General features: G+C 40.9%; 1 protein-coding gene across 2 annotated transcripts; it reads right to left on the bottom strand.

Moving 5' to 3' along the window:
- Nucleotides 1–195: 195 nt before the first annotated feature.
- Nucleotides 196–17,917, bottom strand: tubgcp2 (tubulin gamma complex component 2). Of its 2 annotated transcripts, none has more exons than XM_080456387.1 (18): nt 17,803–17,917; nt 16,826–16,986; nt 16,472–16,600; nt 16,026–16,202; nt 15,690–15,849; nt 15,256–15,463; nt 14,653–14,852; nt 13,756–13,945; nt 13,422–13,567; nt 10,451–10,631; nt 9,736–9,916; nt 6,436–6,608; nt 5,170–5,298; nt 4,906–5,026; nt 4,377–4,520; nt 3,908–4,024; nt 1,665–1,828; nt 196–927 (listed from the first exon to the last, which is right to left on the bottom strand). In XM_080456387.1, the coding sequence occupies exons 2-18, from the start codon at nt 16,973–16,975 to the stop codon at nt 852–854; spliced, it is 2,646 nt and encodes an 881-aa protein (XP_080312513.1). In that variant the 5' UTR covers nt 16,976–16,986; nt 17,803–17,917; the 3' UTR covers nt 196–851. The 2 variants fall into 2 exon arrangements, with proteins under 2 accessions (XP_080312513.1, XP_080312514.1); XM_080456388.1 differs by having other exon boundaries at nt 17,836–17,915.
- Nucleotides 17,918–18,486: the final 569 nt, after the last annotated feature.

Here is an 18,486-nt window from a genome sequence, read left to right as displayed (position 1 = left end):
ACAAGCTCGTGTCTCATCGCAATGCATCATAAGATTGTAGATGGGCTAAAGTGGTTCAACTGATATATATTACATTTAGCTGGGGACCCCCTGGGGGTCCCCGGACCCCACTTTGAGAACCAGTGGTTTAGGCAACCGATGAGGTGCATATCAGTTCCAAATATGACAGTACAAGACATTTGACAACACAACATAAACATTCTACATGCATGGGTCCAAGTTTATTTCCTGTTGCAGTGTTTGTATCAGTAGCTGACAGGAAATGTTTGTGAGTATCAGTAGCTGACAGGAAATGTTCTTGGACACAAGCCGCTGCTCCCTAGCAACGCAATTGACAAGGTCTATTTGTTTGATAATACAAATGGAAATGATCAACATCAAGAGGAATAGTTAGTACAATTTCTTGACAGGAATTTTGATTACAGATTACAGTTACCTCGTGTCCATTTGTTTATAAAGGATATTCTTGTTTGGCAGATCTTTGAAGAGGTAGCCAACACCGAAAAAACCTTCGTAATAACATACAATGAAGCAAAAATAAGATGTTCCGAGTTGTACAACTTCACAAGTGAATATACTGTACTCAGAAAGTTCAACACTCTTAAAATGTACAGTACACTTTAATTAAAGCATTTTATTTATACTGCAACTGTTAGAGCACAAGTAATTGTCTAACAGTTACACAATTACATTTCTTACAGTACATAGTATACATATACAATGAAATCTTCTTGTGCAGAACTTCTTTTACACGAGAATGAACATTAGCCGGCATTGAACAGATGGACGTTTGGGAAACTCTGGTTATTATTGCTGGAGGAGCTTTTATACACACTAAAATGTTGAAAATGCTACGGAGCTGCTTTCTGACTCCTCTCGATAGCCATCTTCTCCAGGCGCTCAGTGTAGAATCCATTGAAATCCAGCCTGAGGAATCACAAGAATAAATCTGTTAGCATTTATTTGTATAATATCATTATATTATATTATTAACAGCACTTTAGAGTTTGAGCTCTTAGTGTTTGAGATGTAAAGCTGTATCACACCTGTGCAAATGTGTATACTTAAAAAAAAATCACACCCTGTGTGAAGTGGGCGGTGTCTTGCTAGCTAATCACAATACTGAATGGAGTCAACCAATCATGTACAAAAAATAAATACATTTATTGAAACACTCTTTATGATGGAAGAAACCATAACTTAAAGTTATGGTTTCTTATATAGGGCTATGCACATGTGTCATGTGACACTGGCCAATCACAGTCCTGAATAGACTGTGATTGGCCAATCACGGTGCAGGGTTTGTTGTACAAATATCCAAACCTCACTTGTACATTTTTGGCCAATCACAGCGCAGGATTTGTTGTACAAATATCCAAACCTCACTTATAGGGGCGGTTTCACCGCCCAAAAAGCTGATTTAATCATCATGGGTAGAATGTTTCAGCTTTTAAAACGTTTGACACCGTTTCCAAATATAGTCCAAATAGCTCTGTCTCCCTGTTACTTCCCCTCTAACCTATTCATGTCTGATTTCAATAAAGACAGAAATATGGAGGTGCATTTTTTAATTGTCATTATGTTCACACGGAATACTAGACATTTAATAACTTTTGTGACACCACTTTTAAAGTCATTTATCCAGTGTGTGTACATAATAGTACCTGTAGATAATGTTGATCATGCTGTGTTCACAGTCATTGGTGCTATAGATGCTGAGTTTGTCCAGCAGGTCGAGCAGCAGAGCGCTGAAGTTGCTGTCAAACTTGCTGACGGTGGCTTCAAAGCCAGCGTCTGACTGAAGGGCTTCTACATGATCAGCCTGAAGCTACAGCCAGGGAGAATGGGCAGACAGAAATGCATTCAAACCACATCAGTACAATACCAATGAAGATTGAAAAAAGGTAATCGGTGTACATTTAGGCAGAAGTTACAGAGCCCCGGAGTGGATCTTAAAAAAATATATCTTGAGGCCACATTTTACGACACTGAGCCCCCCAAAAAATGCTAATTTCTGTGTAAAATATACATTTTCTTCCATCGTTTCTGTGTGCATGTTACCACATCAAAGGAAGTAGCGCAGAGAGAGTATGGGAGGGTGGCTGCATGTCTGCAGAGGGTGCATTCCGAGTGAGGGTGCATGACAGCCGGAACAGAAAGTATGATACATATTGTGGGCTCAAATTAACAAAACAATTGAATAAATTAACCAAAACGAGGGAATAAAATGTACATTGTGCGTGTGCGCACAAAATAGCATTTTGTGGGCTCAATGAAATAGATCTTGGCCTTAATGCCCACTCCACGACTCTGTAGAAATGCAGTTAACCAACACACGACCAGGTTCTTTCTGCTATACCCTCCCACTCTTATTGGGTCATCACATTGATTGATTGATTGAATACTTCATTAGTCATAGAATGTAACCAGCACAAAGGATAACACAAAAAAGTTGTTTCACACACACCTACAGTACATGCCTAACAACTGTTTGTCATTTGCTGTGTAGCCCTTCTGCATCAGTTCTGCACTTCCTTTTTGTCATCTATACACATTAGATGCAAGGTATGTTGCTCAATTGTTATCCTAATTGATTCATAACATATCTAAATCAGAGGCCGTGCAAGGGTTTTAACTCCCAGTCACAGTGTCCGGAATGATAAAAATAACGGACATAATAATTTTTAATGCATGAATGACAAGCAGGTGCACAAACGTAGCCAATAGCAGTTAAAACATTACATTTGGTACGGAGAACGATTTGAATGTAAAGTAGTAGGCTAGAGAAGAAATGTACAGCTTCATCTTGCATAAGGGAATTAATTATAGGCATTAGGCTACAATCGTGCACGACGTGCAGGTTGTGTCGACGGCTACTTGCGTAATGATTTCTCAACAACATGTTGCATCATTAGATTGCTTACACATGTTCTCCAGAATAATGAGCAATAGCCTAAAAGTCGGGTCTGCACAAATCTTTCATAAGGTTGATTGATTTATATGGCCAGAAATCAAAATATAGGCTACTCACAGGTATGGTTGTATGGTGACATAACGTTATGCAACTTTGGGAAAGAATAAGCTTTAGTGGTGATCTTAATCTACAGTCTCCTGACTCTCCTCATAAACAACTTCAATTCAAGTGGTGATGTTTGTTTACGGGTTGGGACCGTGCGGTGCATGCATTCCATAATTCCTGGCATAACCTGCACACTACGCGACCTGACTCTGAAAATGGACAGCTGCTGTCGCTGATGCTTCATCTTCAAATGTGTGTGCATTGTTCTTGATTTGTGGTAAGAAAACGTTGTGTATTCCAAGACAGTTCCATACGAAACTTCACAGTAGGCTACTCCTGTGATTGTGAAACAGAGCAGCTGTGCTGTGAAAGTTTCTACAACAGTGCGCGCGCGAGATAGAGCGCACTCGAGCGAGAGACAAGCCGCAGCGAGGCACAGAGGATTTGAAATGTCTCTGATTTGCAGACTGATAATATTAATGACTTTATGAATGATTTTTTTTATCGGTCAGGATGTCCGGAGGGAATTGAATTTTTCGGTCTTGGCCATATTTTCTTTTTCAAAACCGTGAATTACCGGACTAACGTGACCTCTGATCTGAATCAACTTGCTCTTCATGGTCATTGCACTTACTCTCTGACCTTTCACTTTATGTCTCTCCAAGTCTCTCTGTATAAGAGTGTCTGCTAAATGCCTAAATTGTAACTGTAAATCTACATAAAAAGAAACATTGGTTGCCTGTATTGATGTCTGTATATACTATGTATATGGTGATCGCTGATGCTAAACCAGCACAAGCTTTGCCTCTTATATCATTATCCTGGAGACACATGACCTGGTATCAGTACCTACTCTTAATGTCTTTTCATACACAGTTGGAGGTGTACCTTGGTGGTCTGCTTCTTTTTCTCTGTGTCCTCAGAGTGTCCCGCCTGGGGACGAGACCCATCCATGGCCCCATGCTGCAGCGACAGCCTGTCCAACCTCATGCTCTGGGTGAAGCGCTACATCAGCCGAGGCAAAAGAGGTTAGTCACTCACGTGGAATGTGTTGCTTTGATTTCTTTTGAGTGGGCAAAATGGTCTCTTCAAGTGTTCCTTGATTCCTTGACTTTTTTTTTTTCAGAGGAGAAACGTTTGAAAGCAGAGCGTGATTCATCTATATAGAACATACACATTCTTGTCTTGTTACTTTGCTAGTCTATTTGACCAACATGGAACGTGTCCTCCTCGTATCATTTAGAGTCAATAAACTAAGCAGGATTATGGCTAGTACAGTATGTTGGAAGACACCAGGGACAACACATTTGCTGCTGTGCATTAAATAATACATTATTTTCATGTCATGTTCACCAACCTGCATGCAGTTGGTGAACATGAAGCAGATGGACATGAGCCTCTGGAAAATCTTGAGTAGCTCAGGGTTGGTCAGCATGCAGTCCTTCAGACAGTTGTCCAGGAAGCTGGTGTGGTGGCACAACACGTCATCAATGTTGGACGCCTGTGAGGGGAGGGTGGTTAAGACTTCACTGGAAAAAAACAAACTAACGACATTCTTAGCTAAATCAAGAATGAACATCTTCTGTAACCTTTCAAACCTAACGTAAAACCTTTGACCTTGTAGATTGGCTATTTTTGCTATTTTTGTGTGACACTGTAATATATGACGAAGTAGTGCATTAATTTACAAAAAAAACATGAATAGTTGAAATGTGGAGATCAAGGTTTCTGCCCGACAGCAGCGATATGGTACACGGCTTAACCACCCGACCATCGGCACCCCCGCAACAAACAAATTCAGCTAAGAATAAGAATGATGAATCAGACTATGCTCGTGGAAACACCCGTGCTTTGGTATCAAATTCGGCCCATCGTCTTTCACTCACCGATTTCAGGTTGTTCTCCATGATGTGCCACGTGGGCTCCATCACCTCAAACATCATGTAGTACTGGATGTTCAGCACAAAGTTCAGCATGCGCTGTCGCAGAGCAAATGCCCCGGCAAACCTACAGAGAAAGGGAGGTCAGAATAAAAGAGTGCAGAGGTTTTAATATGATTTGCTCAAATGAACTTGCATTTAATATGATTTGCTCAAATGAACTTGCATATAAAATAAACTGGGGATGCTAATAAGGCACAGATTACTCACCATTTAGCAGAATGTAAGGAGTACTGCTTAGCATCTTTGTTGGTGATCCACACATTGCACAGTAGCCTCTCGACATGTTTGCAGTAAAATATATGCCTGAACAACATCTGGTATCTAGTCAGCGCTTTCCTGTGAAGAGGTGAATGCACAACATGATCACTGATTTGCACTAAAATATATATCTGAACAGCATCTGGTATCGAGTCAGCACTTTGCTGTGATGGTATAAATACACAGAATGAACACTGATTCAACAATTTATTGTAAGTCATAATACTTATCATGGTCAATTCCACTGAATCCCTTCGGCGCTTCGAAAAATGTCCCTATTTTTATTTATGTTCCGAGCACTTTATGGTGGAACTGCCTGACAACATTTGACAAGATGATACCCTTCCATAACTTAACAGTCTTAACTCTTTGACTGCCAGAGTATTTTCATAAAGTACTCCCCAGTGCCAGCAATTTTCGTGTTTTTTATTTTTATATTTTGTAAATTTTCATGAAAATATATTATCAGAGATCTTTTTTTAAAGACGGCGCACAAATCCGCCACTAGAGAGCAGCACATGACAGCATGATCAGCTGTCATGACAGCTCGCACTCCACACACAGTGTCAAAGAGAGAAATACATGGTCCGTGGTCCATGTGGTCCCAGATTGTCCGATCAGACAAAATTACGATGTGATACACGACGGCGATGACTGATCGTCACCCAGACCATAGATTATAGAAGAGAACCTGTCCGTTCGTTTGTTATACAAGTGTGAAAAACCCTTTGTTTACCTAATCTGGACGAAAATGACCGGGGGAAAAGAATCAAAAACCGGAAACGGAACCCAGGTCATGAAACCGGATGCAGATGTGGGTGAAGTAAGTGGAACTCGAAAATAACATTGAATTTTAAGCAGCATAGCGCGATCAGAGATTAAACAATGAACGCGAGTCCAACGCGTCAAACGCGTCAATGGCGTGGGTGGATTAAGTAGTAATTGACGCGTTTTCGAGTCAATGGCGTTTACTTAATAGAACACAGCATTACAGTGGCTGGCTATCCCGTTTCACTTACTGGTATGGTTCAGTTGCTATTGTCATTGTTTTGTTTTTTTGAAAACCACTTGAAAAGCGGGGAAGAAATTCCCTTTGTCCACAAAATGGAACAAATAAACAAACACTGTGGTCACTTGTGAACTATTCAACACCGAAACAAGACTTTATTATTTGGTTATAGGCTGGCAACAGTGCGGTGCCTTTGACTAGCGTACCTGCTGATAATGAGCGAGAGTGGCCATTTGACGATATAGTCAAAGGAGAAGGCCTCCAGGCCGCTGAGGGCAGCCTCGGTGCCGTCTGCATTTATGATGGACCTCTCCTGCTTGGTCTCGATGGCCAGCACCCTCAGCAGCTGGGTAATGACATCATGGGGCATGAGTTCAATCTGTGGAAACAGGAGACGAAGCACAAATGAGACATCGAGAGGCAGGAAGCAAGTAGGTCAGCCTGGCAAACGAGAGGGGAGGACGTGGCAATGATGACCTAATAATGATCTGTAACACGTCACAGATGACCTGTCAATTAATCACCATCAGGCATGGATTCAAAATGGATCACTGAGATCAAATTTAGCTGATTGAAGGAGTCATGCAAGATGAGATCAGGGACAGTTACCCACTAACTATTTTATGGCATGATTTTGCATTTGGGATCCTGCTGGTTTGGGAGACAAGACTCATCACAAGAAATTCTCATCCTATAATATAGCCCAAAAGCGGTGGATATTGTGTGTGTGCGCGTGTTTAGGTTGCACACATGCGCACTTGGCTTCCCACAGCAGACAAGTTGTCTAATTGCCTCCAAACATGGCACAAATATCATTCATGGTTCTAGCCCTTGAACCATTTACTTTTGGTATTTTCAGAAATTCAGAAAATGTTAGTTTTTTTCTCAAAAATTGTACAGTTTACATTAATTCATATTAGTTAAATTGGTCCCATTTTGGCTACTAAAGTCATTGGGATCTTAAGAGTTGTGCCATCTCCGTTCACTCTGCTTTTATCTCAATGGCTCTGGAATTGTATACATCGCTGCTGTTTATTTTCATCAATCTCCTACATGCTTTGACATAATTTGTCTCTGACATTTTGTCATTACTGGCGACAGAGGACAAAGTATGTGCTATTTCTTTCCATTAACAACCCTTCCATTGTGTTAGGGTCTTTTTTGACCCGTTTTCAAGTTTGAATAGGTAAAAAGTACCCTTTACATTTCTTTATTGGAACGAGGCTTCATGATATTCTCAGAAATAGCCATTTTAACGCAACAAAATTATTTATCATCATTTTAATTAATTCTGATGGTCTCAAAAAAATAAAGTGACACTTGTGGTGTTAGGGTCCGAAATGACCCGGCAAAGAATTGTGGCTCAATTCCCCCCCAAATTGTCAATATTCAATGTTTACATGTTTGAGAGTGAGAGAGACTTGTCCTCAATTAGCATTTGCTATCAGTCACTAAAATAAAGTTTGAGTTTATGAAAAATAAATGACTTTTTACCTTCTATGGTATACGGGTCATTTCGGACCCTAACACCACTAGTGTCACTATTTTTTATAATAAAAAAAAAAAATTAAGTTAAAAAACAAAAACAAGTATTTTTTTATTTTTTTTGTTTTGGAAGTGTGTTCTAATTACTATTCTTAATTATTCTATTGTAGCTAGATAACATCATTATCCATTGCCTTCATTATAGGAAATTTAATGAGTGAATTTTAACATTTTTATAATAGAAAACGAGATATATTGAAAGATGAAACCCTAGCCCTAACCTAGCCCCTACGGAACCTCTCCCTCTGCTGTATAGCTCCGAGATGAGGTGCCTCGTTTGTCTCTGCCGTTTGAGGTCGACATTGTCGCACATTTTCCACTTTTACTTTATGTTTCTTACCCCTTTCTGCACATCGTATCCAATAAGTAAAGCATTTCCGCCACTCTCTCAGATGTTTTAAGTTCTAGCGCACCATAAAAGCTATCCAACGAGTTGAAGAAAGTATTTAATTTGCCTCGGTCTTCATCCGGTTACATGTTTTTAAGACATTGCGCAAGAGTTGCGCCCGTAGAGATAACATTACTGATTCCCCTAATATTATGGAACCGGATGAAGACCGAGGCAAATTAAATACTTTCTTCAACTCGTTGGATAGCTTTTATGGTGCGCTAGAACTTAAAACATCTGAGAGAGTGGCGGAAATGCTTTAGTTTTTGGATACGATGTGCAGAAAGGGGTAAGAAACATGTAAAGTGGAAAATGTGCGACAATGTCGACCTCAAACGGAGACAAACGAGGAACCTCATCTCGGAGCTATACAGCGGAGGGAGAGGTTCCGTCAGAGCTAGCCCAACCCAACATAATATTTTAAAAAGTGTTTACATAGATATGAATGCATTACAAGTCAGCTACAGTATGAGGTGGGAGAAAATACTTATTTTTTGAGTATTTTGGGCTGATTTAAATCACGGGTCAAATTTGACCCGCTAACACCACAAGTGGATGCAGTTTTCTAACACAATGCAAGGGTTAATTAATTGCCACCTGGTTATGTTTGTTGTAGCTTAAAGCAGCACTATGTAACTTTCCTCTTCTACCCCGGATTTGAACCTAGTTTCCTGTGCTGATATTTTTTACCATTGAGCTAATAGAGCCGGCCTGCTTGCTCAGGGGATAAATTGAATCTTGACCATCAGGTCAAAAATGTTGTCAGATCCTGTGTTTAGGTGAGACATGACCTTTGACACGATCATCTTTTGACAGATTGCAGAAATAAAACAATATCACGAGCGCATTGAGTGTCAGCCCAATAACACGCAATGTTCCGTCAGACGCCGGTTAGACTATGTAGACACCGAAACCTTTTAGTGAAAAGAACGACAATTCTCATTCCCATCACTACTGCCTCAGTCTGTGTTCACTCATGGACAGCTTAACACAACCTTCTCCAGGGGAAAGCAAACCAGAAGCGTGAACGTTTTTATCGTGGGAGATGAGGAGGGAATAACTGACAACAAGGACCAGCTCTGTCTAGAAATGGAATGTCTTATAGTTTCTATAAACAAATGCTCAAATAAATGTTTATCACAAAATTGCTTTGATAACTAAAAAAACATTCTGTATTCATAACACATTTTCTAATGGCTTCTGCTTTTCAGAAATAAAACTACATTGGTGTCTACCTGTACACAATATACATGATCAATATGGATTTCACTCAAAGGTGATGGGGACATTTGGGAGGAGCTCCAGCGTACAGAGCAGTGTTTTTTCTAGTCTATTTTAAATAGTGTGCCCAGATCACCATGAACTTGAATCACAATCTATGTTTGGCTGACAGGAGAATCGCATTGCATTTCTGACCAGCAGATGGAGCTGTTGAAACAAACAAGACAGCAATGACATGCTGTCAGCTTGTAGATATGCCATATCTACATCCCATAGGAAAGGCCTCAGCAGCCAGAGGTTTTAGCCACAGACTTATGGATCTACTCAGAACCACAGGCCAACATCCACCAACCTTCAGGTCGTCTTTGAAGGGGTCAGTGTTGGCTGTGCTCATCCTCAGAGCCAGCTCCAACAGAGCCTCCAGTCTAGGAGGAACGATGTCATCCACTGGCTTTTTCAGTTCCTCTTCTGTCAGGTCCATGAAGTGGACAAAGAAATCTCCTTTGTCCATTAAAAAGTAGTGTTTGATTGATCTAGGGAGAAACAATAACAACAATTAAAAACAGCCTAGTCCCACATTTGTATGTATTTCTTTTATGACATGGCTGCATAATACAGTAGGGTTTGACTGACTGACTGACTGACTAACTGACTGACTGACTGTATGTATGTTCCCTCAAACATAGACAAATCAAAGCTAATGTTATGAAACAGAACCACCTCTGGCCAAAAACTAATGCAGCAAGAACAGCCTCCACAACCAGGAAACGACTGGCGAAATTAAACTCATAAAGAGAGTGAAAGTCGCATTAAAGTTGATCATCTATGCAAGTACATAATCTATGCATAATCTATTCTTGAAAGTATATTATTAAATGTGTCAGTATTTTTTTGGTATATTTAAGTCATTTGTCATATTTGCCCTGTGCAATTTGTGATTATGAAGCCTAAAAACCAAACCAAACTTAAAAGTTGTTCAACGTCAAAAACACAATTAAAATCAAACAACACGATTATTTGTGTGACAACGAATCGTCAACTTAAATGTGTAATCGTGACAGCCCTACCTGAGACGTGACACAAGCTCCATTTCCTCCATGAGGAAATCCAGGAGGACCTTGCTGGCATAGTTGTAGGCTTTCTCGATCTGCTCCACGTAAGCCCTCTCCTTCAGCGTGTACAGGACCTCCTTGGCATCGGGACACGTCACGTCGCGACCGCATTCGCGCACCACGTTGAGGTATTTCCCTGCAGAACCACAGAGGATAAAACTTAAAATCGCTTATTCTGTATAGCAGTGGTTCCCGAGACACAAAAGGGAAATTTTATGTCTCCCCGGGAACAAAACTAGTGAAAATAGCAGATCTACAAGCTTATAGATTGGCTATTTTCACTTCCGCTTAAGTTACATTTGTGGAATTTATGGAATTTATTTTAATTGTTTAAATTTTATTCACTTTGTTTGAATTTATTTTTAATGTATGAAATACCCTTTCGAAATATATTTACTCCCGACCCACAATTGGGTCCCGACCCACTGTTTGGGAAACGGTGCTGTATAGAATGGCTGCACTGTTTTGTATGAGTGCTGAAGAAGAAACAAAATAATAAACAACGACATAACTGCCTGCATCCTGGTGCATGCTGGGAAATTCTACTTCCTCAAGCCAGAGCCATTAGGGTAGCGTAGCTAAAATATGACAAGATATTAAACCTAATCTTTGCTTTAACCCAAGGTTAAACCTACGGGAGACATCACGCAGAGATGTAACTTCAAACTGAGAGGATTTATTTTTTAATTTTCTGTGTTAATAAATTGAAGTTTTTTTCTGCCAACAGGCTGTCTGCTTAGCATACTGCTGCACAGTGCTGCAGCCTGGTGTCCAGAGAAAGTCATTGTCATTGGCCAGGTTTCCCAAACGAATCTGAGCTCATGCGCAGCCTAGAAGCTGCGTAAGAGCCTCCACGCACCTGCGCAGTAGCAACCCCGCCACGCACTATCTTCATTAGTAGCAGCTGTGTGTGCTCTACGTGCCATCTAAACTGGCTTCAGGAGGCACCATCGTCGTAGGTGCTCAAGCGCACGGCATTACGTGTGTGCTAAAACTACATTCGCGAGACAGCATAGACGTAAAGACCTCCTGGACGAAGTCTACGTAAAGCCTACGTAAACTACGTAGGGCTGTCCTACGCTACACTGCAGTTTAAACACCCTTTGCGAAAGTGAAATGGATCATAAAAATACCAGAGCCAACTGTTAGATGTCCTGAAGCAGTCCACTCCAAATACAACTTTTGAATAATATATTTATGAATTAAATTACAGCGGTGAGGTTACATCTGCAAGGTAAATAAAACACTAAAGTGTCCCCATTATGCAACTAAATTAAATATACTTAAAATACCAAAAGTAAAGGAATGCAGAATGTCCCATTTCCCAAATTTAATATGTATTAAAATCTTTTGAAAATAGCAAATCTACAAGCTTGTGAGGCGTTGTGAGCTTGTAGATCTGCTATTTTCAAAAGTTTTTTTAACCGTTCATAAACATGGCGAGCGCAAGAGCTGTCACTTTGTGAGAGGAACTGGGGACTTTAATCATAACGTTTAACTATAAAACTTCGAAATTAAGGAAACATGTTTAGCTCAGCATCATTTATATACCTTTAGTTAACTTGGCATATGCTTAATATTTTTATCAGACGATCGGATCATCCGTGAGAGTACAATTTGTAAACTTCGGGTTCATGCATAGAGCGTTAGTGAACTCTCTGGGTACAGTCACACATGTCCGTAAAGCGTCCGTCAAGTTGCCGTACGGACGCCAGAAGTCCCATCCACTCCCATGTTAAAAAAAAAAAACGGAACGGTACTTCCGGTTTTAAACTTAACATGGGAGTGGATGGGACTTCCGGCGTCCGTACGGCAACTTGACGGACGCTTTATGGACATGTGTGGCTGTACCCACTAACGCTCTGAACCAGGGCTAGAAGCAGCGGAGCCGCCCGCCCTGTGTGTGTGTGTGTGTGTGTGTGTGTGTGTGTGTGTGTGTGTGTGTGTGTGTGTGTGTGTGTGTGTGTGTGTGTGTGTGTGTGTGTGTGTGTGTGTGTGTGTGTGTGTGTGTGTGTGTGTGTGTGTGTGTGTGTATATGTATATGTATATATACATATACATATACATATACATATACATATACATATACATATACATATACATAAATTAAATGTGTGTGTGTGTGTGTGTGTGTGTGTGTGTGTGTGTGTGTGGTCGGTCGGTCTTTTCATAGATCTATTTCGCTACGATGGGTGTTACTACCGCCCCAGGGCGCTCGTAACAAACTGCTTCGTAGGACAGCACTGCAGGGCTACGCCTCTCGCAGGAGTAGGAGGAGAGTAGGATACGCCATTCTGTCTCCCGAATGTAGTTTTAGCAGACACGTAATGTCGTGGACGTGGGAACGATAGCACGTTGGGCACAACCAGCTGCTACTAATGAGGGTAGAGCGTAGGTTTCGCCGGGTCCCAGGCTCTTACGCAAGCTGCGTAGGCTGCGCATGACCTGAAATCTACGTGGCTGCTATGGTACTGCGCAGACTGTGTGGACACACGTAAGACCCGTCGTAGAACCTGCGCAGATGCTCAACGCAGCATCTCTACGAATCTCTTTGGGAAACGCGGCCATTGTGCGTTTCCACCATCGAGCTATATGGTTTACTTTCTACCAATAGATATAAATGGGGTGGGACATAACAATTCTATAAAATTGTATTCGATGACTGGACCCAAGTGCAGAATGGATGCATCAACAACAACTTTTTTCCTAGAGGGAAATATCTAAAACACCATTACATCTACCAAAAAAAACAAAAGCACAAGACCAGCACAAGAAATGTGTTTAACAAAATAAAAACATGATTTTGATGTCATATAGTCTTTAAATGTATTCAGATTTGTCACGTGTGCTGGCAGTTTCTTTTTTATTATCTAAATAAAACAAAAAAGGGCCATCATAACATATAACAAGTTACCCACCCTCTTACCTGTGCTTAATATTTTGTCCGCCATTTTCTGCAGATAGGACGGAATGCGATGCTGTACAACTTTGTATCTTTCATCCCAGTACTTGTCATTGTAGTCTTCCTGAATGTTCTCTTTCTGCAGCTCATGTTCTTCAACCATGAACTCACTGCATAAAAAAATATTGAAGCACAAACTATTTAGATGCAAATGTATTGCTGACTGATCAATAATTGATAGCCTTATTGCAAAGCAATTGGCAGGTGCAGGTCATACAGCAGAAGTGGAAGCACATTTTTTTTAATTTTATTATTATTTATTTATACTGCTATTTTTTATTCTTTTGAACAACTGTACCTGTATGGGTCCTTTATGATGCCCCTGTAGATCCACTTCTCTAGTATTTCAAAGTAGGGCACGCTGGCTGCTTTGGTGAGGTAGAGACATAGCTCCTGAGCTTGGCTGTCACCTGTGAAGTTGAAGGTGCGGTCATGGAGAAGGCTCAGTGTTGAGCCGCCCATACAGTCCCCTTTGTCCACCGAGGACGCTGTGGGGGAAAAAACATGGAAAAAGCAAACGGCTTAGATAGACACGATGACATATTCTTGAAATGCCAAGCTATGAATATATGATCTCAATTGCAGAGTAATTTGGATTGAAACCCTTCAAAAATGCCAGCAACTCTTTCTGTATCTCTCTAATACTGAACAAACGGCATCACATTTCATTCCTTTAAAGTGATAATATACAAGTTGTCTGATTTAGCATAATAGCGGCTCTTGATGGACAGGAACAGTATTTAGTAGGTGCTTTCCATCAGCTTTCAATCCATTTCCCACTTCCTCGCAGGCTAGCAAGAATCCCTAACCCTTAGATAGGATAGGGATAGGATAGCCGGACCTAATGCCAACCATGGCATGATGGCCCTAAAATAACTATCTCTAACATAAACCTAAACCTAACCATTTGATTAGTGGTGCTTGTTGGGTGGAGTACTTGCAGCCTGGGAGGAAATTCTGCCTGAGAGACTAAGTTCAAAGCAAAAACGTTTCCTAACCGAGAAGGCTGGTTGCAATGCACCAGAATACTTGGGAGGTGTAGCAGCGAAAAGCCCATATTGTGCAGCCTTAAGTGGCCCTTTTTTAACTTAGTGCAAACAGTAGAGACATTACTATATGACCTGTTTCACCTGCATGTAAAAGAGTGTAGTTAGAACTGCAGTAGAGACCAAAACTAAATGAGTCCAAGTCTAACCTATGGAGGCCAGTATCTCCATGGTACGCATGGTAGGCTGAATGTAGAACCAGAGTTTCTGCAGGGACAGCATTCCCTGCCTGTGTAGATGCTCAAGCTGATTGACAAGGATCAGGTACTCCTTCATCAGGGTCCTCATAGCCGCTGTCAAGGCATGGTTCACCAGGCCATACTCAAAGGAAGATTTCTCCTCTGTGAAACTGTGGGGCAAATAAATTAAGTCAATTGTGAATTGGGTCATCATGGTGGCTCAGCCAGTTAGCACGCACATAAGGACATTTGGCTTAAGTGTGGCATGGCAGCCCCCCTTTCCTATTAATATGTATAAATTCTACTTTAGACCTGGTTGATACAACTTGCCCATGACTTGAGTGCTACAAAAGTGGTGACATCCCTTGCAAGATGAGTTAATGGTATTTATTTCAGATATTCCAAATAATATTCATTTTTAGTCTATGCTACTTTGGGATTAAGCCCAATTTATTCTTCGTTGCATGGTACTTGGTATGATAAAAAGCTGTTAATCTTGTCGGGCGATAAAGTATAACTGAGCTCTTATTTTCCCTTTAATGGATGATGACTGTCTGTTGGCCGCCTGCTCACCGTGTTATGGTGGAGTAATAGGAGGCAACTGGTAATATCCGGTTCACCAGCTCCTTAATGGACATATCGAGTGTGGGATCGACAATGAAGGAGCGGTTCTGCCTCCCCAGCACGGGCTGGGCCGTGATGTCTCTCCCATCCACTCCGACTAGCACAAACAGCAGGTCCTCCACAAGCGCTTGCTCCTGAGCTGTCAGGGGCATGGTGCCTGAACAGAGATGTGGGGTACGTCAATGATGTCAACAGCAATAATGGAGAGTTAAATGTTACACAGAACTAATGTTGCAATGTTAAATAATTAAAGGAATTAAACTTTTGACAGCATCTAGTGCAACACAACTTGTGTTATGAAGTTATGATAATATGTTTTCATAAAATGTCTTGTCAACACATTTTATGATGAAGTGAAGCGATAATGAAAATGTGATGCCTACCAATAGCCACAATGGGGTCTCCCACAGCCGTGGAAGTGGTGATGAAATCTCCTATCAGAGCAGGCCGGTCATAGACCCAGTTAGGATACACAGGGTTTGGCTGTGTTGGGTTCTTTTTGTTGTGTCTGTCTCTGAGCATCTTCCGTGTGACCTCGGCAGACTGCAAGCAAATTCCAAAAGAGATGTCAATTTCATCACAGCAATCTACAATTTCCCTTTTTACTTCAGCACTTACTTAAAATATGAGACCTGTACATACGCAACTTTTAGCCTCATGCAAACTCAAACTATATAGACTGCCATTGTGACTATTCTCTATCAGTGCGAATTGCCAACCTGAGGAACATTGGAGCTGGCTGCCACGTTTCCAAGCTTCTTACGCAGCTCATCCAGTTCCTGCATGGACATCTTTGTGGTGGTTGTTGGAAGAGTGTAACTGGTGGTTGTAGTTGAAGTTGTGTTTGCAGAGGACTCTGACCTCTCTTTGGCATTCTGCTGCAGACACTGAAGTGTCTAAGGAAATACCACAACAAAAATATGTTTTTGAGAAAAGATACCTCAAAACACAGTTTGGGGCGAACCAGTAGCTGACTGGATAGTGGCTCGACCACATAGTCACAATGTTCAATTCTGTGTTGCACGCCATTCACTCCACTCTATGGACTGTGTACAATTTAAACATGCAGTTAATTTCTCTGGTAATGGCTCAAGACAGGGCAATTGTGACATTGTGGTCTTGGGAAGCTGAGACAGGTAATATAGGCTTAGAAATAAGAAATTACCTCTTTGTCCTCGCTGAGCTTGGACAGTACATAGACCAGAGGGTCCAGACTGCGGACATTTTTCGACTTGACCTCATCATATTTCCTTAAGAAGTCTTCAGGAGTTTTCGAGAACTCTGCGATTTTCACCTGTAAATGACAACAGCTGTCACATAAATCACAGCAACATCTCAGGATTCACATTCATCCAAATCTGACGTTCTTTAACATTTTCCGACTTGGACCCGAGTTTGGTCTTCTTTGCACTGGAAGCCAAGTTCATAAACAGGGGACACAAAAGCAATAGGAGCAGCGACCCATTCTGCGTTCCATCCATAGTTAAGGAATCACTGACCCAACCCCTGCAATGCCCACCTTAGCACTGTGAGATGATACTGTCGTGGTGACATAGGGAGTCCTGTGCTTCTGCAGCAGGTCTATGTAGCCCTCTGCTCCCTCACCTCCACGCACATGAAGTAAACTGAGTAGCTCATTGACATCGTGATGGATCCTGAACTCACTCATGGCTCAGACAGCTGAAATAACAATGATGCAACTGATCAAAGCAAATATATACAAACACATAAGTTTATATAACAGTACACACACACACACACACACACACACACACACACACACACACACACCCTGCAGTCCACAGACTTGGAAATGTGGCAGGCAGCCCCCACCCCGTGGAACTCTCTTCCAATGGAGATTCGCCATGCTCCAACACTGGACTCTTTTGAGGCTGCCTTGGAAAGACACCTATTCTCAACTATTTGCCACAAGACTGAGAGATAGGTGTCTTTTCAAGGCAGCCTCAAAAGAGTCCAGTGTTGGAGCATCAAAACAATGAACAACCAACAGACAAACAACTAAACAATGAACAACCAACAGACAAACAACTAAACAAAACAATTAACAACTTGATAATTGTTTTGTTTAGTTGTTTGTCTGTTGGTTGTTTCATTTTGTTTTTTGATGTAAAGCCTATATAAATCCAAACTATTATTACTATTTATTATTATCTCCAGGGCTAAGATGACCAATAAGTGACAACCCTGCAGAAATTAACTCTTGAAAATGTGTGTCACTCTCTGCTGTGCTTGTCTCTGACTATCGTGTAATAATTATGTTCTAACGGCTGTCTAGATCATCTGCATCCTCACAACTGCATCACCTCATTCTCATCCGTTCTCAGTCTAGCAGCTAGTTAGCTAGTGAGCTAATGTTGACTGCAAGCTAAATGAATGAGACCATAGACAGCATATTCCACCGCAATGCAACTCATATTCCACCGCAATGCAACTAAACGCCCAAACTCTAGGATATTAATAAAATATGAATATTACATCGGTGATCGCCAGTCTTCGTATTCCACATACCAGTCCAGTCCACTGTTATGGTAAGTTAACGTAGAGACTCAGCGCGCTCATCATCAGATGGACGTTACCATGGACGTGAACGTTACTAGTAGCGTTTTGCTTACGGCCTTCACAATAAAAGTTTGGATTGACAACATCTGTTCATCTGTTCCAAAGAGTTAAAAATTCGATCTGTTCACTCCAGGTACTTCACTTTCCTGAAAAGAAAAGACTAACGTATAATATACATTAGCAGTGGTGGAAAAAAGTACTAATTTTACTTAAGTAAAAGTATCAATACTGCAATGTAAAGTCCGGAATTCACAATTTGAGTAAAAGTACAAAAGTATTGGGATCAAAATGTACTTAAAGTACCACCAGTAGAAAGTACTCATTATGCAGAATGTCCCATTTCACAAGTTTTCAAATGTATAAAAATCTTTCGAAAATAGCAGATCTGCAAGCTGCACATTCAACGCATTGTGAGGTTGTAGATCGACTATTTTCAAATGGCCAAAATGTAGCCTGTATGTTTTGTAATACTAATCAAAAGAATATGTCGAATACTAATCAGACTACAAAGTAACCAGTAACTAAAGTTTTCAAATATTGTAGTGGAGTAAAAGTACAATATTTCTCTTTGAGATGTAGTGGAGTAGAAGTAAAAGAAAA

The sequence above is a fragment of the Gymnoscopelus braueri genome (assembly GCF_963280865.1).
Source record: "Gymnoscopelus braueri genome assembly, chromosome: 17".
NCBI lineage: Eukaryota > Metazoa > Chordata > Actinopteri > Myctophiformes > Myctophidae > Gymnoscopelus > Gymnoscopelus braueri.
This window is presented reverse-complemented; position numbering and strand designations above follow the sequence as displayed.